This window comes from Bos taurus, chromosome 11 (assembly GCF_002263795.3).
Source record: "Bos taurus isolate L1 Dominette 01449 registration number 42190680 breed Hereford chromosome 11, ARS-UCD2.0, whole genome shotgun sequence".
NCBI classification, from domain to species: domain Eukaryota; kingdom Metazoa; phylum Chordata; class Mammalia; order Artiodactyla; family Bovidae; genus Bos; species Bos taurus.
The window spans coordinates 93,599,167-93,616,473 of record NC_037338.1 but is presented as its reverse complement, the minus strand read 5'-3'; the positions used below and the strand labels follow the sequence as shown (position 1 = coordinate 93,616,473).

The following is a 17,307-nucleotide window of genomic DNA, read 5'->3' as shown; positions in this document are numbered from 1 at the left end:
CATGATGCTGTGATCACTGACCTAGAGCCAGACATCCTGGAATGTGAAGTCAAGTGGGCCTTAGAAAGCATCACTATGAACAAAGCTAATGGAGGTGATGGAATTCCAGTTGCGCTATTCCAAATCCTGAAAGATGATGCTGTGAAAGTGCTGCACTCAATATGCCAGCAAATTTGGAAAACTCAGCAGTGGCCACAGGACTGGAAAAGGTCAGTTTTCATTCCAATCCCAAAGAAAAGCAATGCCAAAGAATGCTCAAACTACTACACAATTGCACTCATCTCACACGCTAGTAAAGTAATGCTCAAAGTTCCCCAAGCCAGGCTTCAGTAATACGTGAACTGTGAACTTCCTGATGTTCAAGCTCGTTTTAGAAAAGGCAGAGGAACCAGAGATCAGATTGCCAATATCCTCTGGATCATGGAAAAAGCAAGAGAGTTCAAGAAAAACATCTATTTCTTCTTTATTGACTATGCCAAAGCCTTTGACTGTGTGGATCACAATAAACGTTGGAAAATTCTGAAAGAGATGGGAATACCAGACCACCTGACCTGCCTCTTGAGAAACCTATATGCAAGTCAGGAAGCAACACTTTTTTAGAACTGGACATGGAACAACAGACTGATTCTAAATAGGAAAAGGAGTACGTCAAGGCTGTATATTGTCTCCCTGCTTATTTAACTTATATGCAGAGTACATCATGAGAAATGTTGGGCTGGAAGAAGCACAAGCTGGAATCAAGATTGCTGGGAGAAATATCAATCACCTCAGATATGCAGATGATACCACTCTTATGGCAGAGAGTGAAGAGGAACTAAAAAGCCTCTTGATGAAAGTGAAAGAGGAGAGTGAAAAATTTGGCTTAAAGCTCAACATTCAGAAAACTAAGATCATGGCATCTGGTCCCATCACTTCATGGGAATTGATGGGGACACAGTGGAAATAGTGTCAGACTTTATTTTGGGGGGCTCCAAAATCACTGCAGATGGTGACTGCAGCCATGAAATTAAAAGACACTTACTCCTTGGAAGGAAAGTTATGACCAACCTAGATAGCATATTCAAAAGCAGAGACATTACTTTGCCAACAAAGGTCCATCTAGTCAAGGCTATGGTTTTTCCTGTGGTCATGTATGGATGTGAGAGTTGGACTGTGAAGAAGGCTGAGCACCGAAAAATTGATGCTTTTGAACTGTGGTGTTGGAGAAGACTCTTGAGAGTCCCCTGGACTGCAAGGAGATCCAATTAGTCTATTTAAAAGAGATCAGCCCTGGGATTTCTTTGGAAGGAATGATGCTAAAGCTGAAACTCCAGTACTTTGGCCACCTCATGCAAAGAGTTGACCCATTGGAAAAGACTCTCACACTGTGAGGGATTAGGGACAGGAGGAGAAGGGGACTACAGAGGATGAGATGGTTGGACGGCATCACTGACTTGATGGACGTGAGTCTGGGTGAACTCCAGGAGTTGGTGATGGACAGGGAGGCCTGGCATGCTGGCATTCATGGGGTCACAAAGAGTCTGAAACGACTGAGTGACTGAACTGAACTGAAATAAAAATCAACAATGATACTGGGACAAACTATGGCGGTTAAGTACATGGACTGAAGCCACTCCATCCTTTTTTCCTTCTTTCCTTTCCCTGTGTACACTCTCCATCTCTAGGTCTCCATTCAAGTTCTGATTTTCTACTTCTCTTTCCTTTCCAGTCTGCCAACACTACAGCCTGCACTATCTGTCTCAAAAAAAAAAAAAATGTGAGCTCTAGAGTTGTGGAGACCTAGATTGGAATTCCATCCTCTCCATTTAGTTAGTCAAGTCATTATCTTCACTGGGCCTCAGTTTTCTCAACTGTAAAGTAGGGATAACAATATTTCTTTATCCTAATAAACTTGTATTACTTGAGATCATTTAATGAAAGTGTGCAGTAAGGACTACAGTATTTTTTAAAAGATGTTTTATATGGACCATTTTTAAAGTCTTTACAGAATTTTTTACAATATTGTTTCTGTTTCATCCTTTGGTTTTTTGATCCTGAGGCTTGTGGGATTTTAACTCCCTATCCAGGGAGAAACCCATGCCTCCTGCACTGGAAGGTGAAGTTTTAACCACTGAATCAGCAGGAAAGTCCCAGTACTACTAGTATTAATGACAATACTGAAGATGTTACATTTTTGCTGTGGTTATGTATCAGATATTATGGCTGGTGTGTTCTACATAGGCTGCCTTATGTAACTGAAAGTTTAGGACTTAGGGGAGTTGCTTCTTAGCATTACTCTGTTTAGAGAGGTAATACCTAGGTGTCACTAGTGGTAAAGAACCTGCCTGCCAATGAAAGAGACATAAGAGATGTGGGTTCCATCCCTGGGTCAGAAAGATCCCCTCGAGGAGGGCATGGCAACCCACTACAGTGTGCTTGACTGGATAATCCCGTGGTCAGAGGAGCCTGGCAGGCTACAGTCCATTTAGAGAAATCACCAGCAGGACCATTATATTTTAAGCTCTTAATGTCTCCCTCAATCCAGTTTAACCTAGAACCTGGGACAGGCATTAAATGGTCCAGGGCAGAGGCAAGAGTTCCCAGGAGGACTGCTGGTCAGGCTGGAGTGCATAGCATCCCAGCTAAAGGCCTCAGAATCTCACCCCCAAGTTCCCCATCTGAGAGCTTAACCCCTGGGAAAGAGATGTCCTCTATTCTCCCAGGACCCCAGCAGAGATGGCTAGAGAATAGGCTGAAAAGGGACACTGAGGTTGGCTCTAATGAGCACTTTGGGGATGATGTTCTAGGGATCTTTAAAACCGTAAGAAAGGCTCCTGTCTTGCCAGGTCTGAAAAATGCATTATACACTCCAGGTATTCCTGGTGACCCCTGGACTCAATAGACCCCAGATTTACAAGGTCAGAAAGGTCTCAAGGAGTTCCTTATTGTGAACTTCCCACCCACAAGAGGGAACTGGAGAATCTGAAAATGATTGAAACCAACCTATGCTCCGATAGGTGAGAGAATCTGGAAGGGTAGGGGACAAACACACACACTTGTACAAACACCTCCCTTTCCAGCCCAAGTACCAGGCAAAAGTTTCTAGGGTAGCCGATCTAAATGTCTGCCTAGGATTAGAAGCCTCTCTATAAACCAAGAACAAATGGAGTACTAATACAGTGACAAAATCTAATAAGGTTAGGGAGGACATGAAATGACATCTTATACAAGCTTGCTCTAAATCCTAGGAGAACTGAAGATCAGAGTGGCCATTTTTAAGCCCAGAGAACCAGACACTGGTTCCTTCTACCTTCCCTTTGCTGAAAAGAAACATCCGAGATTTAGAGTACAAGTGTCAATGGAAGGCACAGACACTGGAGCCAGACACACCTGCTGTTGAATCACATTCATTAGCTTTCTGATCTTGAGTACATCAAATATTTCTAAGACTCAATTGCACCATTTGCAGAATTGTGGAGGAGAATAATACCTACCAGACTTGAAAGAACAAAACAGTGCCATCAAGTTGGCTGGAACATAGCAAGCATCTACAAACAGCTACTGACCATGTTCATGTCCAAGAGGCTAGGGGGAGAGAAATATCAGTTTTCAAATGTCTAGATGTGCAATAGGGGAAGAGTTCAGGGAAAAAGGAGAGAGAGTGATGAGGGTCAAGGGTTGGCAGCCCTGTCCTGTTTGTCTACTGTGGATACAGAGAATGGAACATCACAGACGCTCCCTGGCCTCAGCCCATATATCTGTGCTTCCAGTAAGGTAAGAGTACAGGGAGTGGAGCTAAATAGGTGAGGTCAAGTTCTAGGGATTGAGGAGGCAAGTAGAAATAGATTATCTTGTCTATGGTGTACGTCAAGGGGTGGGTGTTGGGGGAGGGGCAGCAAGGAAGATCATGCATTTCCTTTTTACTTGGTGAGCAAAAGTGACTTTTCCAATCTTGCCTTTAAGGATATGCTCAATTCTTATCTCCTCCAATTTCCAACATGGACTTCTCTGGTCAAACTGATCACTTTCCTAAGGACCCTATTATATACAGCTATGAAGGCATGGTTCAGTTTGCATGGGTATTGGTTTGCCGGTTCTCTAAAGTCCCATGTGTGTTTTCTCTCACATCATAATGGCATCCAGAGATTCTCATGGGCAAGGACCACTTCTTTTTTTCCTGGAACAGTTTGGGCTACACAGATATTATCTGTGAATTGATCTAATACTTAAATATTGACACGTGGAAGGGTTTTATCTGCACAGATAGCAAAACTACAAAGGATGGGAAAACCAAGCAGAGTGAACCAAACCACCCTTTCAGACTTCCTCCTTCTAGGGATCTCTGAGTGGCCAGAGGAGCAAACTCTCCTGTTCATCATCTTCCTGGGCATGTACCTGGTCACTATGATGGGAAACCTGCTCATCATCCTGGCCATCACCTCTGACCCTCACCTCCATACTCCCATGTACTTCTTTCTGGCCAACCTATCAATAACAGACGCCTGCTTCACTTCTGCCTCCATCCCCAAAATGCTGGTCAACATGCATACTCAGAGTCAGAGCATCTCCTATTCTGGGTGCTTTGCACAGCTGTATTTTCTCCTTGTGTTTGGTGGCCTTGACAACTTACTTCTGGCAGTGATGGCATATGACCGCTATGTGGCCATCTGTCAGCCACTTCATTACAGCACAGCTATGAGTCCCCAGCTCTGTGCACTAATGTTGAGCATATGCTGGGCGCTAACCAACTGTCCTGCACTGACACACACACTATTGCTGACCCGTGTGGCCTTCTGTGCCCACAAGGCCATTCCCCACTTCTACTGTGATCCCAGTGCTCTCCTGAAGCTTGCCTGCTCAGATACCCGCATTAACAAGCTGATGATCATCACCATGGGCCTCATGTTCCTCACTGCTCCCCTCCTGCTGATTGTCCTCTCCTATGTCCGCATTTCCTGGGCTGTGTTTGGCATCTCATCTCCTGGAGGGCGGTGGAAGGCCTTCTCGACGTGCAGTTCTCACCTCACAGTGGTCCTGCTCTTCTATGGGTCTCTTATGGGTGTGTATTTACTTCCTCCATCAACTCACTCTGCGGAGAGGGAGAGCAAGGCTGCCATTCTCTATATGGTGATTATTCCCATGCTGAACCCTTTCATATACAGCTTGAGGAATAAAGATATGAATGAGGCTTTGAGTAAACTCTTCGGCAGTGGGAAAACCATCTTTTTATCATGACAGTGATGGCCAATCCTGGTATCTGAATTAGCCCCTGCTCTCCGTCACTTCATGGGAAATATATGGGGAAACAGTGGAAACAGTGTCAAACTTTATTTTTGGGGGCTCCAAAATCACTGCAGATGGTGACTGCAGCCATGAAATTAAAAGTTGCTTACTCCTTGGAAGGAAAATTATGACCAACCTAGATAGCATATTCAAAAGCAGAGACATTACTTTGCCAACAAAGGTCCGTCTAGTCAAGGCTATGGTTTTTCCTGTGTTCATGTATGGATGTGAGAGTTGGACTGTGAAGAAGGCTGAGCACCGAAGAATTGATGCTTTTGAACTGTGGTGTTGCAGAAGACTCTTGAGAGTCCCTTGGACTGCAAGGAGATCCAACCAGTCCATCCTAAAGGAGATCAGCCCTGGGATTTCCTTGGAAGGAATGATGCTAAAGCTGAAACTCCAGTACTTTGGCCACCTCATGTGAAGAGTTGACTCATTGGAAAAGACTCTGAAGCTGGGAGGGATTGGGGGCAGGAGGAGAAGGGGATGAGGTGGTTGGATGGCATCACTGACTCGATGGACGTGAGTCTGAGTGAACTCTGGGAGTTGGTGATGGACAGGGAGGCCTGGCGTGCTGCGATTCATGGGGTCGCAAAGAGTTGGACACGACTGAGCGACTGAACTGAACTGAACTCCATCATTTGAATGACTCCACTAGTTTCAGACTGACTTAAGGGAAAGTTATCAAGACATTAAAAAATTAGGTGTTTAACAAAGAAGGCATTTCCATTCTTTCATTGGGCCCTTGGCAACCACCCTTCTATTCTCTGCTTCTATGATTTGACCGTGTTAGATGCCACAAGGAAGTGAAATCATACAGTATTTGTCTTTCTGTGTCTGACTTATTTCACCTAGCATAATGTACAAGGTTCCAGTTATGCAAGATGAGTGAGTTTTTTGAGATCAAATATTCGGCAAGATGACTATAGTGAATGACACTGTATTGTGCGCTTGTCATGTACTATGAAGGTGGCTCTTGAATTAAGTCTTCTCACCAAACATACAAAAATAAAATGGCCATTATATGGAGGTGATAAATACATTAATTAACTTGACTATGGTGACGATTTCCAACATATACCTACCAAAATATCAAGCTGTACATTTTAAATACATACAATGTTTATATGTCAAATATACCTCAATAAAGCTGTTTAAAAAAGAACTAATAGTTTCTCAGGAAATAAGACTAGAAACTTAAGTTCTACTAGTGATGTTAATTGCTCATTTTAATACACAAGAGCTATCATTAATAATAACTAGAATTCACTATTTATGTAAAGAATCACTAGGACGAGAGAATAACTAGAAACAAATGCAATTCAATCCATCATATATTTTCTGAGTATTTATTCCAGCTTACTGCTTCTCCTAGTTAAGTCACAGCTTGGGAAGTGAAGAGGGATTTTTCTCCTAAGTGGAAATTCTTTTTTGATTTGCTGCTTTTAAAATTAAATCTGCTTTATGATGGAAATCCAAATATAGTAACATAGACATGAAAACAAAGGATACAAAGTACTTCACACTTCTGTTATTCATTTTTTATCCTTCTAAAATGGTTTTTATTCATAACATTTTATGTTTACATAAATGGGACTTATTTTACATGGTATTTTATAGCTTTCCTTTTCTATAATAATTTAGTTTTATTGTATTGTAATATCTACATTTCTGCCTCTATACATATCAATACATAGAATGTACACAGCATCAATACATCAATCCACTTAAAATTTTTAAGTTTTAGTTGATCTCTTATTGAATTAACACAATGATTCATTGTGAAACTTTATTAACAATTATATTACACTTGAAATGTCTTGTGTCAGTTGTCTGATCAAGGTTACTTTCATATCTCCAAAGCATCTATTTTAAAGAGCTCCATTGTCTTAGTTCCCCAGTGCCTGTGGCTTGCTCATTTGAAAAGAGAAGCATGAACTTTGAAAATACCCATATAAGAAACGAATCGCCAGTCCAGGTTCAATGCAGGATACAGGAAGCTTGGGGCTGGTGCACTGGGGTGACCCAGAGGGATGGTATGGGGAGGGAGGTGGGAGGGGGGTTCAGGATTGGGAACACGTGTACACCCGTGGCGGATTCATGTTGATGTATGGCAAAACCAATACAATATTGTAAAGTAATTAGCCTCTAATTAAAATAAATAAATTTAAATTAAAAAAAAGAAAATATCCATAAAAATACATGAAGAATGGAAGTCTAGGTTGAACTCCATGGAAAGAGAGACAACAAAGCCAGATTGTCTTCATTCACCTAAAAGTGAAAGTGAAGTCGCTCAGTCGTGTCCGACTCCGTGACCCCGTGGACTGTAGCCCACCAGGCTCCTCCATCCATGGGATTCTCCAGGCAAGAATACTGGAGTGGGGTGCCATTTCCTTCTCCAGGGGATCTTCCTGACCCAGGGATTGAATCCAGGTCTCCCGCATTGCAGGCAGACACTTTAACCTCTGAGCCACCAGGGAAGCCCCATTCACCTAAGGGATTACCTAAATCAGAGCTTAAAGAATGAAATATCAAAATATACTAATGTGTATCAAATATTAAGCTTCTACCAAAATTTCTGACTTCCATCTTCATACCTCAGACTAGAGTTGGGGACATCACCTTAGCCTTAAATGTCACTCCAGATGCTGGTTGCATACTAATTAGTCTTATATTTATGTACAAAATTGGATAAACATATTGCATTTTACATAGGGCAGACACATACACACAAAGAGAAAGGGAAAAGATGGGTAAAGTAGCCTCAATGCCTGTAATATTGGATTCAAGATAAGTCCTATCCTTTGTGCTGTGCCTATTATACAGAGTGAAGTAAGCCAGAAGGAAAAACACCGATACAGTATACCAACGCATATATATGGAATTTAGAAAGATGGTAACAATAACCCTGTGTACGAGACAGCAAAAGAGACACTGATGTATAGAACAGTCTTATGGACTCTGTGGGAGAGGGAGAGGGTTGGAAGATTTGGGATAATGGCCTTGAAACATGTAAAATATCATGTATGAAACGAGATGCCAGTCCAGGTTTGATGCACAATACTGGATGCTTGGGGCTAGTGCACTGGGACGACCCAGAGGGATGGTATGGGGAGGGAGGAGGGTTCAGGATGGGGAACACATGTATACCTGTGGTGGATTCATTTTGATATTTGGCAAAACTAATACAATTATGTAAAGTTTAAAAATAAAATAAAATTTAAAAAAATATATGAAAAAAATAAATAAAAAGAAGGAAAAAAAAAAAAAAGAAACATGGCAAGGTAGATGAGGGCTTTTAAACATGAATAGCATCATACAACAAAACATTTTTAGTGTCCTGTCAAGAACTCAAATGGGACTTCTCTGGTGGTCCAGTGGATAAGAATCTGCCTGCCAATACAGGGGACACTGGTTTGATCCCTAGTCTGGGAAGATTCCACCTGCCCTGGAGCAACTAAGCTCCTGAGCCACTAAGCACCTGGGCCACGACTGCTGAAGCCATGTGCGTAGAGCCTGTACTTTGCAACAAGAGAAGTTACCGCGATGAGAAACCTGCACACCACAACTACAGCATAGCCCCTGATTGCTGCAACTAGAGAAAGCCCATGCAAAGCGATGAAGACACAGCATAGCCAAAAATAATTAATTATTAAAAAAGAACTCAAAGGTCCCTTTGTGGAGGTACAGATGCTCTGAAATCAACTAATTCTTTATAACAGATGTACGGTTTTTGGCAGCATACGTGAAATAGCTGTTAGTTTAAAATATTAAAATGGGGTAGAGGAGGGAAGGGATACATGTATAATTATGGCTGATTAGCATTGTTGTACAGCAGAAACCAACACAACCTTGTAAAGCAGTGTTCCTCCAAATGAAAAATAAATTAAAAAATAAAATATTAAAATGTTTTTGAGTGACATTAGCAAAGTTGCAAGTCACACTGAAATTCCACGTAGCTTAATGTAAACAAGAAGCTACCAATGAACACAGGATGCAATTTTTTTCAAAGCTTTGGGTTTTTTTCATTGAATATACAGTCAGCAGTGTCTGATATGTCTGTAGTGAGTGTGAAAGAGAGAAGAGAATCTGATAGCTCAGGAAAGATCCTCTTCTATTAGAAATTGAAAAAAGGAATTTACTGTAGCTAGAATTAATCTGAAAATATCACCATGAACCACTGATTCCTCTATTCCCCCCAAAATCCAAGTGTTCTCTTGTTTCACTCTACCCAAATAAAATTAAATTAAATTAAATTAAAAAAAAAAGAATTCTTGGAAGATGTTATAAACCTGCATCCCACACTTTCATAGTTTAGTTTTTCACTGATCTTCAAATCATTGTTCACAAATCTGCAGTGTCCACATCGTGTGGGGGCTTGTTAGAAATGCAAATTCTTGGATTTCGTCCCACAACTACATAATTGGAATTCATGGAGATAGATTCAGGAATCTCTGTTTTAACAAGCTTTCCAGGAACTCTTAGGCATGTTAAAGTTTGAAAAGCCTTGCTTTCATTCTTTATTTGGGAAAGCAAGAAGTCCAGGAAGGATAGAGAGTGCTGAATCTGCAGTGATATTAACAAAAGTCAATGATGTTTTCAGAGATTATGCACTGGGATAATCTAGTGCATTTCAGTATACATACAAAGGAGGCCAGCACTAAGTGTGCTTTCGTTGCTGATTGTGTTTGGGGGCTAATCAATGTCAACCACACTGTGCTGGCAAAGGGGAACTTCCTGGCCAGTCTGGATCTCCTCCAGGTTCCCCTATCATCAGAGTTATTTTTGTAACATTTTATACCACAGGCAGAAAGTTATGCATTTCCTTTTATTTAAGTGACAGTTTGGATTCTATGATTTAATAGACCCATAAAGACAAAAAGAAAATCCTGCATTGTCTGCATAAGAGTGTAGTGTAATAATATAGGTAATTCTTTAGATTCTTGGGGTGTGAAATCCTGAAACTATGGGCTTAAAATATATCGGTTTCCAAAATTCTCCTCAAATAAAAGATAACTAAATGACCTGTATATTTTTGTATTGTTAATGCCCCCAAGTTGTAGAAATAAGTAATAAAATTAATATAGCATTTTCTGATCAAAAGTTGTTTCCAAAGGAGAGTACTGGGTTTTTAAAAAATTTTTTATTGAAGTATAGTTGATTTACAATGTCACGTTAATCCCTGCTGTACAGCAAAGTAATTCAGTTATGCATAGATACACATTTAAAAAAATATTCTTTACTATATGGTTTATCATAGGGTACTGAACATAGTTCTCTGTGCTATATAATAGGACATGGCTGTTTATCCATTCTATACATAGTAGTTTACATCTGCTAACCCTCTGGTCCATCTCTCCCCCCATTTCTCTTCTCCTTGGCAACCAAAAGTCTGTTCTCTATGTCCGTGAGTCTGTTTCTGTTTCATAAATAAGTTCATTTGTGTTATATTTTAGATTCCATGTATAAAAGGTAGCATATGTATTTGTCTTTCTCTTTCTGAGTTACTTCATGTAAGTACAATTGATAATCTCTAGGCCCATCCATGTTGCTGTTACTGGTGTTATTTCATTCTTTTTATGGCTGAGTAGTACTCCAATGTATATATGTATATATATATATATATACCGTATCTTCTTTATCCCTTCATCTAAACATTGCTGGACATTTAGGTTGTTTCTGTCTTGGCTATTGTGAATAGTGTTGCTATGAACATGATAGGGGTGCATATATCTTTTTGAATTACAGTTTTGTTTGGATATATACCCAGGAGTGGGATTGCTAAATCATATGGAAATTCTGGGAAACCTCCATCCTGTTTTCCATAGTTACTGAACCAACTTACATTTCTACCAACAGTGCAGAGGTTTCCTTTTTCTCCACACCAGGAGAGTACTGCTAATAAGGGAATGAAATTCTGGTCAATGAACATTTGTCAAGTAAATACAACATGCCATCATTTTTCTTAGGGTTTGGCGACATTAAAGCTTTGAGTTATATTCAAATGGAAAAATCCAATACAAGAGATGAATCAAAATGAGGTTCTGATTTAAATAAAAGTTGGGTGTCACTGTAAGAAAAACATTGCTCTACTGCAGAGTTTGCCCAGGGCCCCTTTTATGTCCTTGTTCCTAAGGCTGTAGATAAAGGGGTTCAACATGGGTGTGACCACCGTGTACATGAGAGCCACAATGATGTCCTTGTCAATGAAATCACTCAGTGTTGGGAAGAGGTACTGCCCAAATATTGACCCATAGTACAGAGTCACTACAGAGAGATGGGCGCCACACGTGGACAATGCTTTGCAGATCCCCTTGGTTGAAGGGACCCTTAGGATGGTGGCCCCGATGTACCCGTAAGATACCAGGATACATGTGAATGGCAGAGTAATGACCACCACGCCTACTGTGAACATGACCAACTCATTGAGGAAGATGTCTGAGCAGGACAATTTGAGCAGAGTACCAAGGTCACAGAAGAAATGGGGGATGGTGTTGTCAGCACAGAAGGATAATTGGGTCAGGAGGAGAGTGTGAGAAAGGGAGCTGGCACCAGACAGGATCCAGGATCCGGCCACTAGGAAGGCACACAGCTCCTGCTTCATGATGGTGGTGTAGTGAAGGGGGCGACATACAGCAACATAGCGGTCATACGCCATGGAGGTAATAAGGAAGCTGTCCAGATCAGTAAAAAATATGAAAAAATACATTTGTGCTATGCACCCTGCATAGGGCATGGATTGATCCTGGGTTTGCATGCTCATTAGCATGTTAGGGACAGTGACAGATGAGAAGGAGACATCAGTGAGGGCCAAGTGGCTGAGGAAGAAGTACATGGGGGTGTGCAGGCGAGGGTCCAGCCTGATGAGCAGGAGGATGAGCAGGTTGCCCAGCACCGTGGTCAGGTACATGCCCAGGAACAGGGCGAAGAACATGCCCTGCTGCTCTGGCCGGATGGGGAGCCCCAGGAGGAGGAACTCGGACGCACTGCTCTGGTTCTCCCTCCTCATGCTCCTCTCCTGTCTGCTGCAGATGAAGAATGGTTGAGAATATGAAGGTCTCTGAAATAATTTTATCAGTCATGTAAAAAATATATATCTGATTTTGGGAAGTAGGAAACAACGTATTTCTTATATACTCCTTATACGTTGACACATAAGGGAATTAGAAAAAATTACCAACGAGGGACGTTAAAGAGAGCCATCTTTTCTTGGTTCACTAGCAAAATAGCATTCATGTATCTGTGTCGCTGAGGGTGAGTACATGATGACACAGCCATTTTACTGCCCCATGAGTGCTCTGTGGTGAGGATCATCAACCATTGCACAGCAACCTTTAGAAGAATTGACTTCAACAACCACTGTTAAATTTTGTATGGGAGTTATACTTTTCATATGAAAGGATAAAAAAAAGTATTGTATTTGCTAAAGAGCACTCCTCATATACACATATTTTGTATTTTTTTCAATTCAGAGAGCGTCCTTAAGAAACTCTGGATTATGTTAATCCATTCTCCCTCCTGCAGCCAAAGAGAGATTCCTTTAAAAACCTATATTCCTTTTTTGAAAACCTAGATGACTTCCCCTGTTTAAAAATTCTCAAAGGATTCCCATGGATCTTATGATGAAGTGAAACAACCTTAATATGGTTTAGAGACCCTAAGAAATCTATGTGTGTCTCCTACATTTCCAATCTCTTCTTCCTCATCCCCATCATCCTCAACCTTGCTGACATCTCTGTTCCATCTTTCCTGGAAAGACAGATTTCCATTTGATGTCATTTAGACTCCCTCCCCTTTGGTGGTTGTACATTCTCTGGGATCCTATGTTATGTTAAGAAATCAAAGACCAATCGGACTCCCAGCAAATATTTAATGCAAATTTATTTATGGTTTATTTTCTAGACAGAAGGCTAAGGGATGATGTAGCATCATATATACAAAGTGTACAAAGTACAGTCCATGGAATTCTCCAGGCCAGAAAACTGGAGTGGGTAGCCTTTCCCTTCTCCAGGGGATCTTCCCAACCCAGGGATCAAACCCAGGTCCCCCGCATTGCAGGCAGACAAGGGAAGCCCAAAAATACTGGAGTGGGTAGCCTATCCCTTCTCCAGAAGATCTTCCCAACCCAGGAATTGAACGGGGTCTCCTGCATTGCAGGTGGATTCTTTACCAACTGAGCTATAAGGGAAGCCCTATATATACAAAGTATATCATTTTTAATACATTCCCTTTCCTCTCTATGCAACATAATAACATCTCATTAAAAAATAAGGACTATTATCAAAAGATGCCAAAATAAGTGAAATATTAGCTGTATCCCAAACTTTCATCTCCTTATTAGATGGTCCTGTCTTTTAATACACTTTCTAGTTGGTGATTGTAAGCAGAAATAGTAACCTGCAAAGATGTCCATGTTCTAGTACCCAGAACCTGTGTCTATGGCAAGAGAGGAATTAAGCTACAGGTGGAATTGAGGCTGCTAATCATCTGATTTAATACAAGATTACCCTGGATTATCTTGTGGGCCCACAGGTGTCTTTAAATGTAGAAGTGGCAAGCTGAAGTTTGTCAGAGATTTTAAGACATTATGCTCCTGGCATAGAAGATGGAGGAAGGGGCTACAAGCAATGAATGCAAGTGTCTTCTGGAAGCTGGAAAAGGCATGGAGACAATTCTCCTTTAGAGTCTTCAGGAGAAATGCCAACAAGTCAAAGACCTTCAGAGCTGTAAGACAATAAATATGTGGGCTTTTTAAGTTACTAAATTTGTGGCAATTTCTTTGAGTGGAAATAAGAAACAGTTATACCAATAATGGGAGGATTTCAAACATACTCAAATACTTTGGTTATTTGGGTACCAAAGTGAAACAAAATCCCTGGGTCCTTCCCTAACTTTCACCTTGTATACCACAAAAAACAATAGCTTCACAGAACAAACTCCTACCTAGTATGTAAGGACATGAGGTTACTATCTCATTGGAAGCATTTGCCATTGGTCACAATGGCGACTCAAAAACATCCGTTCTCCTGCATTCAGCAACTGGACTCTGTCAGGACCCAAAGCAAGTAGAATTCCTCCTGAAAGACTCTGCTTCTCTGAATCTCTGTTTTATCTCTTGATTCACTTTTCTCCTTTTGCTTTTTTCTCTCTTCCTGTTCCCACCTTCACTTTATTTTTCTTTCATTTTCTCCTACTTTCTCTCTCAGTTCTTACTCTCTCTGCCTCTGCATCTTCATTCTTTGACACTCCAAGTCTCTATTCCTTCTCCATACTCTCTCTTATTTTCTCTTTCCCTTTTCCATGCCCAAATCAGCTTTCTGATTTCTCCTCATCCATACCCATATTTTAACTTACGTATTGCAGAGAAAAAAAAATATCCATTCTGTCCCCAGTACTGACCTTAAGTGCATTTATGACCCAGTGTGAGGTGGATAAATATGTCCTGAGATTGTCTTTAGGGGACCTGAATATCAGCTTCCAAAGCCATCAACATTTCTTGAGCATCAAAAACAAAAGCTATAAGCTCAGACTCTCACTCCTGTCTACCAGCCCCACATTTATGAACTGAGAAGTATAACTAGCCAAGGAAGGAACCCTAGGGGATGGGGAAATGAACTTGTAGTTTACAGTTTAAAGATGTCCGTCAGACTTGGGTTAATTGCCCAATTTCCCCCTTGGTTCCTCTAGGAAATCTGTCCCATGGGAAGGATGTTTGTGTTGGAATCTTATAGAATGAACCAATGGAGGAAGAATCTCAGGCACCCTCAGTCTTCTTTCTGTTTCAGCTTCTGTTTCCCAGCTTTATTCACATTTTGGTGTAAGATAAACTCCAGAGAGTTATTTTTAAAAAAATTACTGGTTCCAGTGAGGTCCAGGTAGCCAAATGACCAAGTGGTGTCTGAGAACTTAGAACTCTATCCCACTCAAAAGGCTTTTATTGGGCTATACCCACCAGGTAACCCAAAGGAAATGATTTTGTGTTTAATCTCTCTAGTGGTCATCATGCAATGCAAACTGGCAAGAGGCAGTTTTTTCTTTAGAGGTTTTGTTGCTTTCTTGACAAACTTAGGTTTGGTTACATCAAATAAAAACAATTCTCAAGGAAGGAAAAAAAGAAGGGAAGAAAGAAGGAAGGAGGGGAAGAAGGAAAGAAAATAGATGAAACATAACCCGCAACAGAAACAAACTTGGAAATGGGAAAGGATGTTGACACACACGACCCAGAAAAGTTGACTCAAAATTTAACAGCTTAAGATTCTTTGAAATTGACTTTTTGAAGAAGATGATCATTTGTTGTGCCACTAGCGATCATTAGGAGTGAGGTACGCAGGACAAAGTGGTGTTTACAGCTTGAGATGATCTTTGACGGTCTTTTATTCAACCTGCATTTCTCTTCTTTTTTTTTTTTTAATTTTATTTTATTTTTAAACTTTACATAATTGTATTAGTTTACTTATTTAATTTTGGCTCTTCTGGGCCCTCACTGCTGCATATGGGCTTTCTCTAGTTGTGGTGAGCAAGGGCTACTCTCTCGTTGCAGTGCTTGGGCTTCTCATTGCAGCGGCTTCTCTTGTTGCAGAGCACGGGCTCTAAAGCACTTGGGCTTCAGTAGTTGTGACTCTCAGACTCAATGGCCCCGTGGCATGTTAAGTCTTTCTGGACCAGGGATTGAACCTGTGTCCCCTGTATTGGCAGGTAGATTCTTAACCACTGGACCACCAGGGAAGTCCCTATCCACTTCTTAAAGTTTCTCAACCCATGGATTTTTCTTCCTGGACTCTCCCTTTCCCATGTTCACAAAACTAATACTTTCAATACTTATAAAGGAAAGGCAGGGTTATATAAATATTATGGCCAGAAGTATTTTTAAAATACATTTATGTCTCTGCTCTCAACAACAAAATACTTTATTTAACATTTTGGAGCACATGATTCTAGGTTTTAAGAAAATAATACTCTGCATCTTTGCAAATAGTTGTAAATATGCCTATATACAAATTTTCTATTATGTTATTTCAAAAATGACATATAAGATTTTCATAAATATCAGTTTAACAGTTACATAATATTCCAATGGGAGTATACCACAGTGACTTTTACCCGTCACTTGTTGATAGAAACTAAGCTATAACTACTTATTATCTTTTAAAACTATACCACAATTCAACATTTTCCTAATTATAATCCTAAGGAAAGCTTTTTTCAGTACAGGGCAAAGAGTAGAAAAGTGCAAATAATTCAACATGACTTCCAAGGTTCTGCACCATTCATTCCTGCTAATTTCTCTTGCCACATCCTGAATTTCGTCCCCTGATGAGGTGTACATTTCAGCCTTTCAATTTTCCTGAATAGTTTCCTGAATTTCTTGCCTTTTCTCTTTTCCATGCCTTTTCCTGTTCCTCTATTTTTCTCTCTCTGAAGTGCTCTGTCTTCACGCTTTCATGGCATCTTTTACTTGTTTTTTGTCTTAGGTCTCTGCTTATCTGTAACTTCCTAAAACCTACCTTACTTGACTCCTTGAATTTGGATTTGGCACCCTTCCTCTGTGCTCCCATAACTCTCATCACTTGCTTTTGTTACAACACTTGACATGCACTGTTTTGTCTCTCCTGCTCAGTAGATCGGGAGCTCTTCTAGAGAAAAGAAATGTGGTTTCAAATCTTTATTCAGAGTCCCTCACAAAACCCTTGACACATAGTAGTTACACGATATTTTTATCAATGAGTACACAAACACTGTTGGAAAATATTGAGTAAAATGCTATCTCCTCCACTTGATTCTGTATCTCTTCTTTTTTTTTTTTTTATTTTTGCCAGTCTGAATGGAGTAGATTTCTGACACTGATGGCTTCTCACACTAATACTTATGGCTAAAGAATATATTTTAAGCCCTAATTATGTGCCAACTACTGTTATTTGTCACAACTGACCACCCAAAAATCCCTGTATGGAGTCAATTATTTCTTTTTCTTTTTTTAATTTTTAATGTTTATTTTATTGTGATAAGAACAGTTAGCATGAGACTTATTCTCTTAATGTGTTTTAA

The 17,307-nt window shown here is 40.4% G+C and overlaps 2 protein-coding genes across 2 annotated transcripts in view; one reads left to right on the top strand and one right to left on the bottom strand.

Moving 5' to 3' along the window:
- The window catches only part of OR1N1 (olfactory receptor family 1 subfamily N member 1), a 29,862-nt gene extending 17,591 nt beyond the window's left edge, over positions 1-12,271 (bottom strand). The window contains exon 1 of the mRNA XM_002691556.2: positions 11,767-12,271. Within this exon, the coding sequence (XP_002691602.2) occupies positions 11,767-12,271 (505 nt within the window). The remainder of the gene's footprint in view (positions 1-11,766) is intronic.
- OR1N2 (olfactory receptor family 1 subfamily N member 2) lies at positions 4,261-5,214 on the top strand. The gene has a single exon (NM_001389862.1). It carries the CDS (start codon positions 4,261-4,263, stop codon positions 5,212-5,214), a length of 954 nt encoding a protein of 317 aa, NP_001376791.1.
- Positions 12,272-17,307: the final 5,036 nt, after the last annotated feature.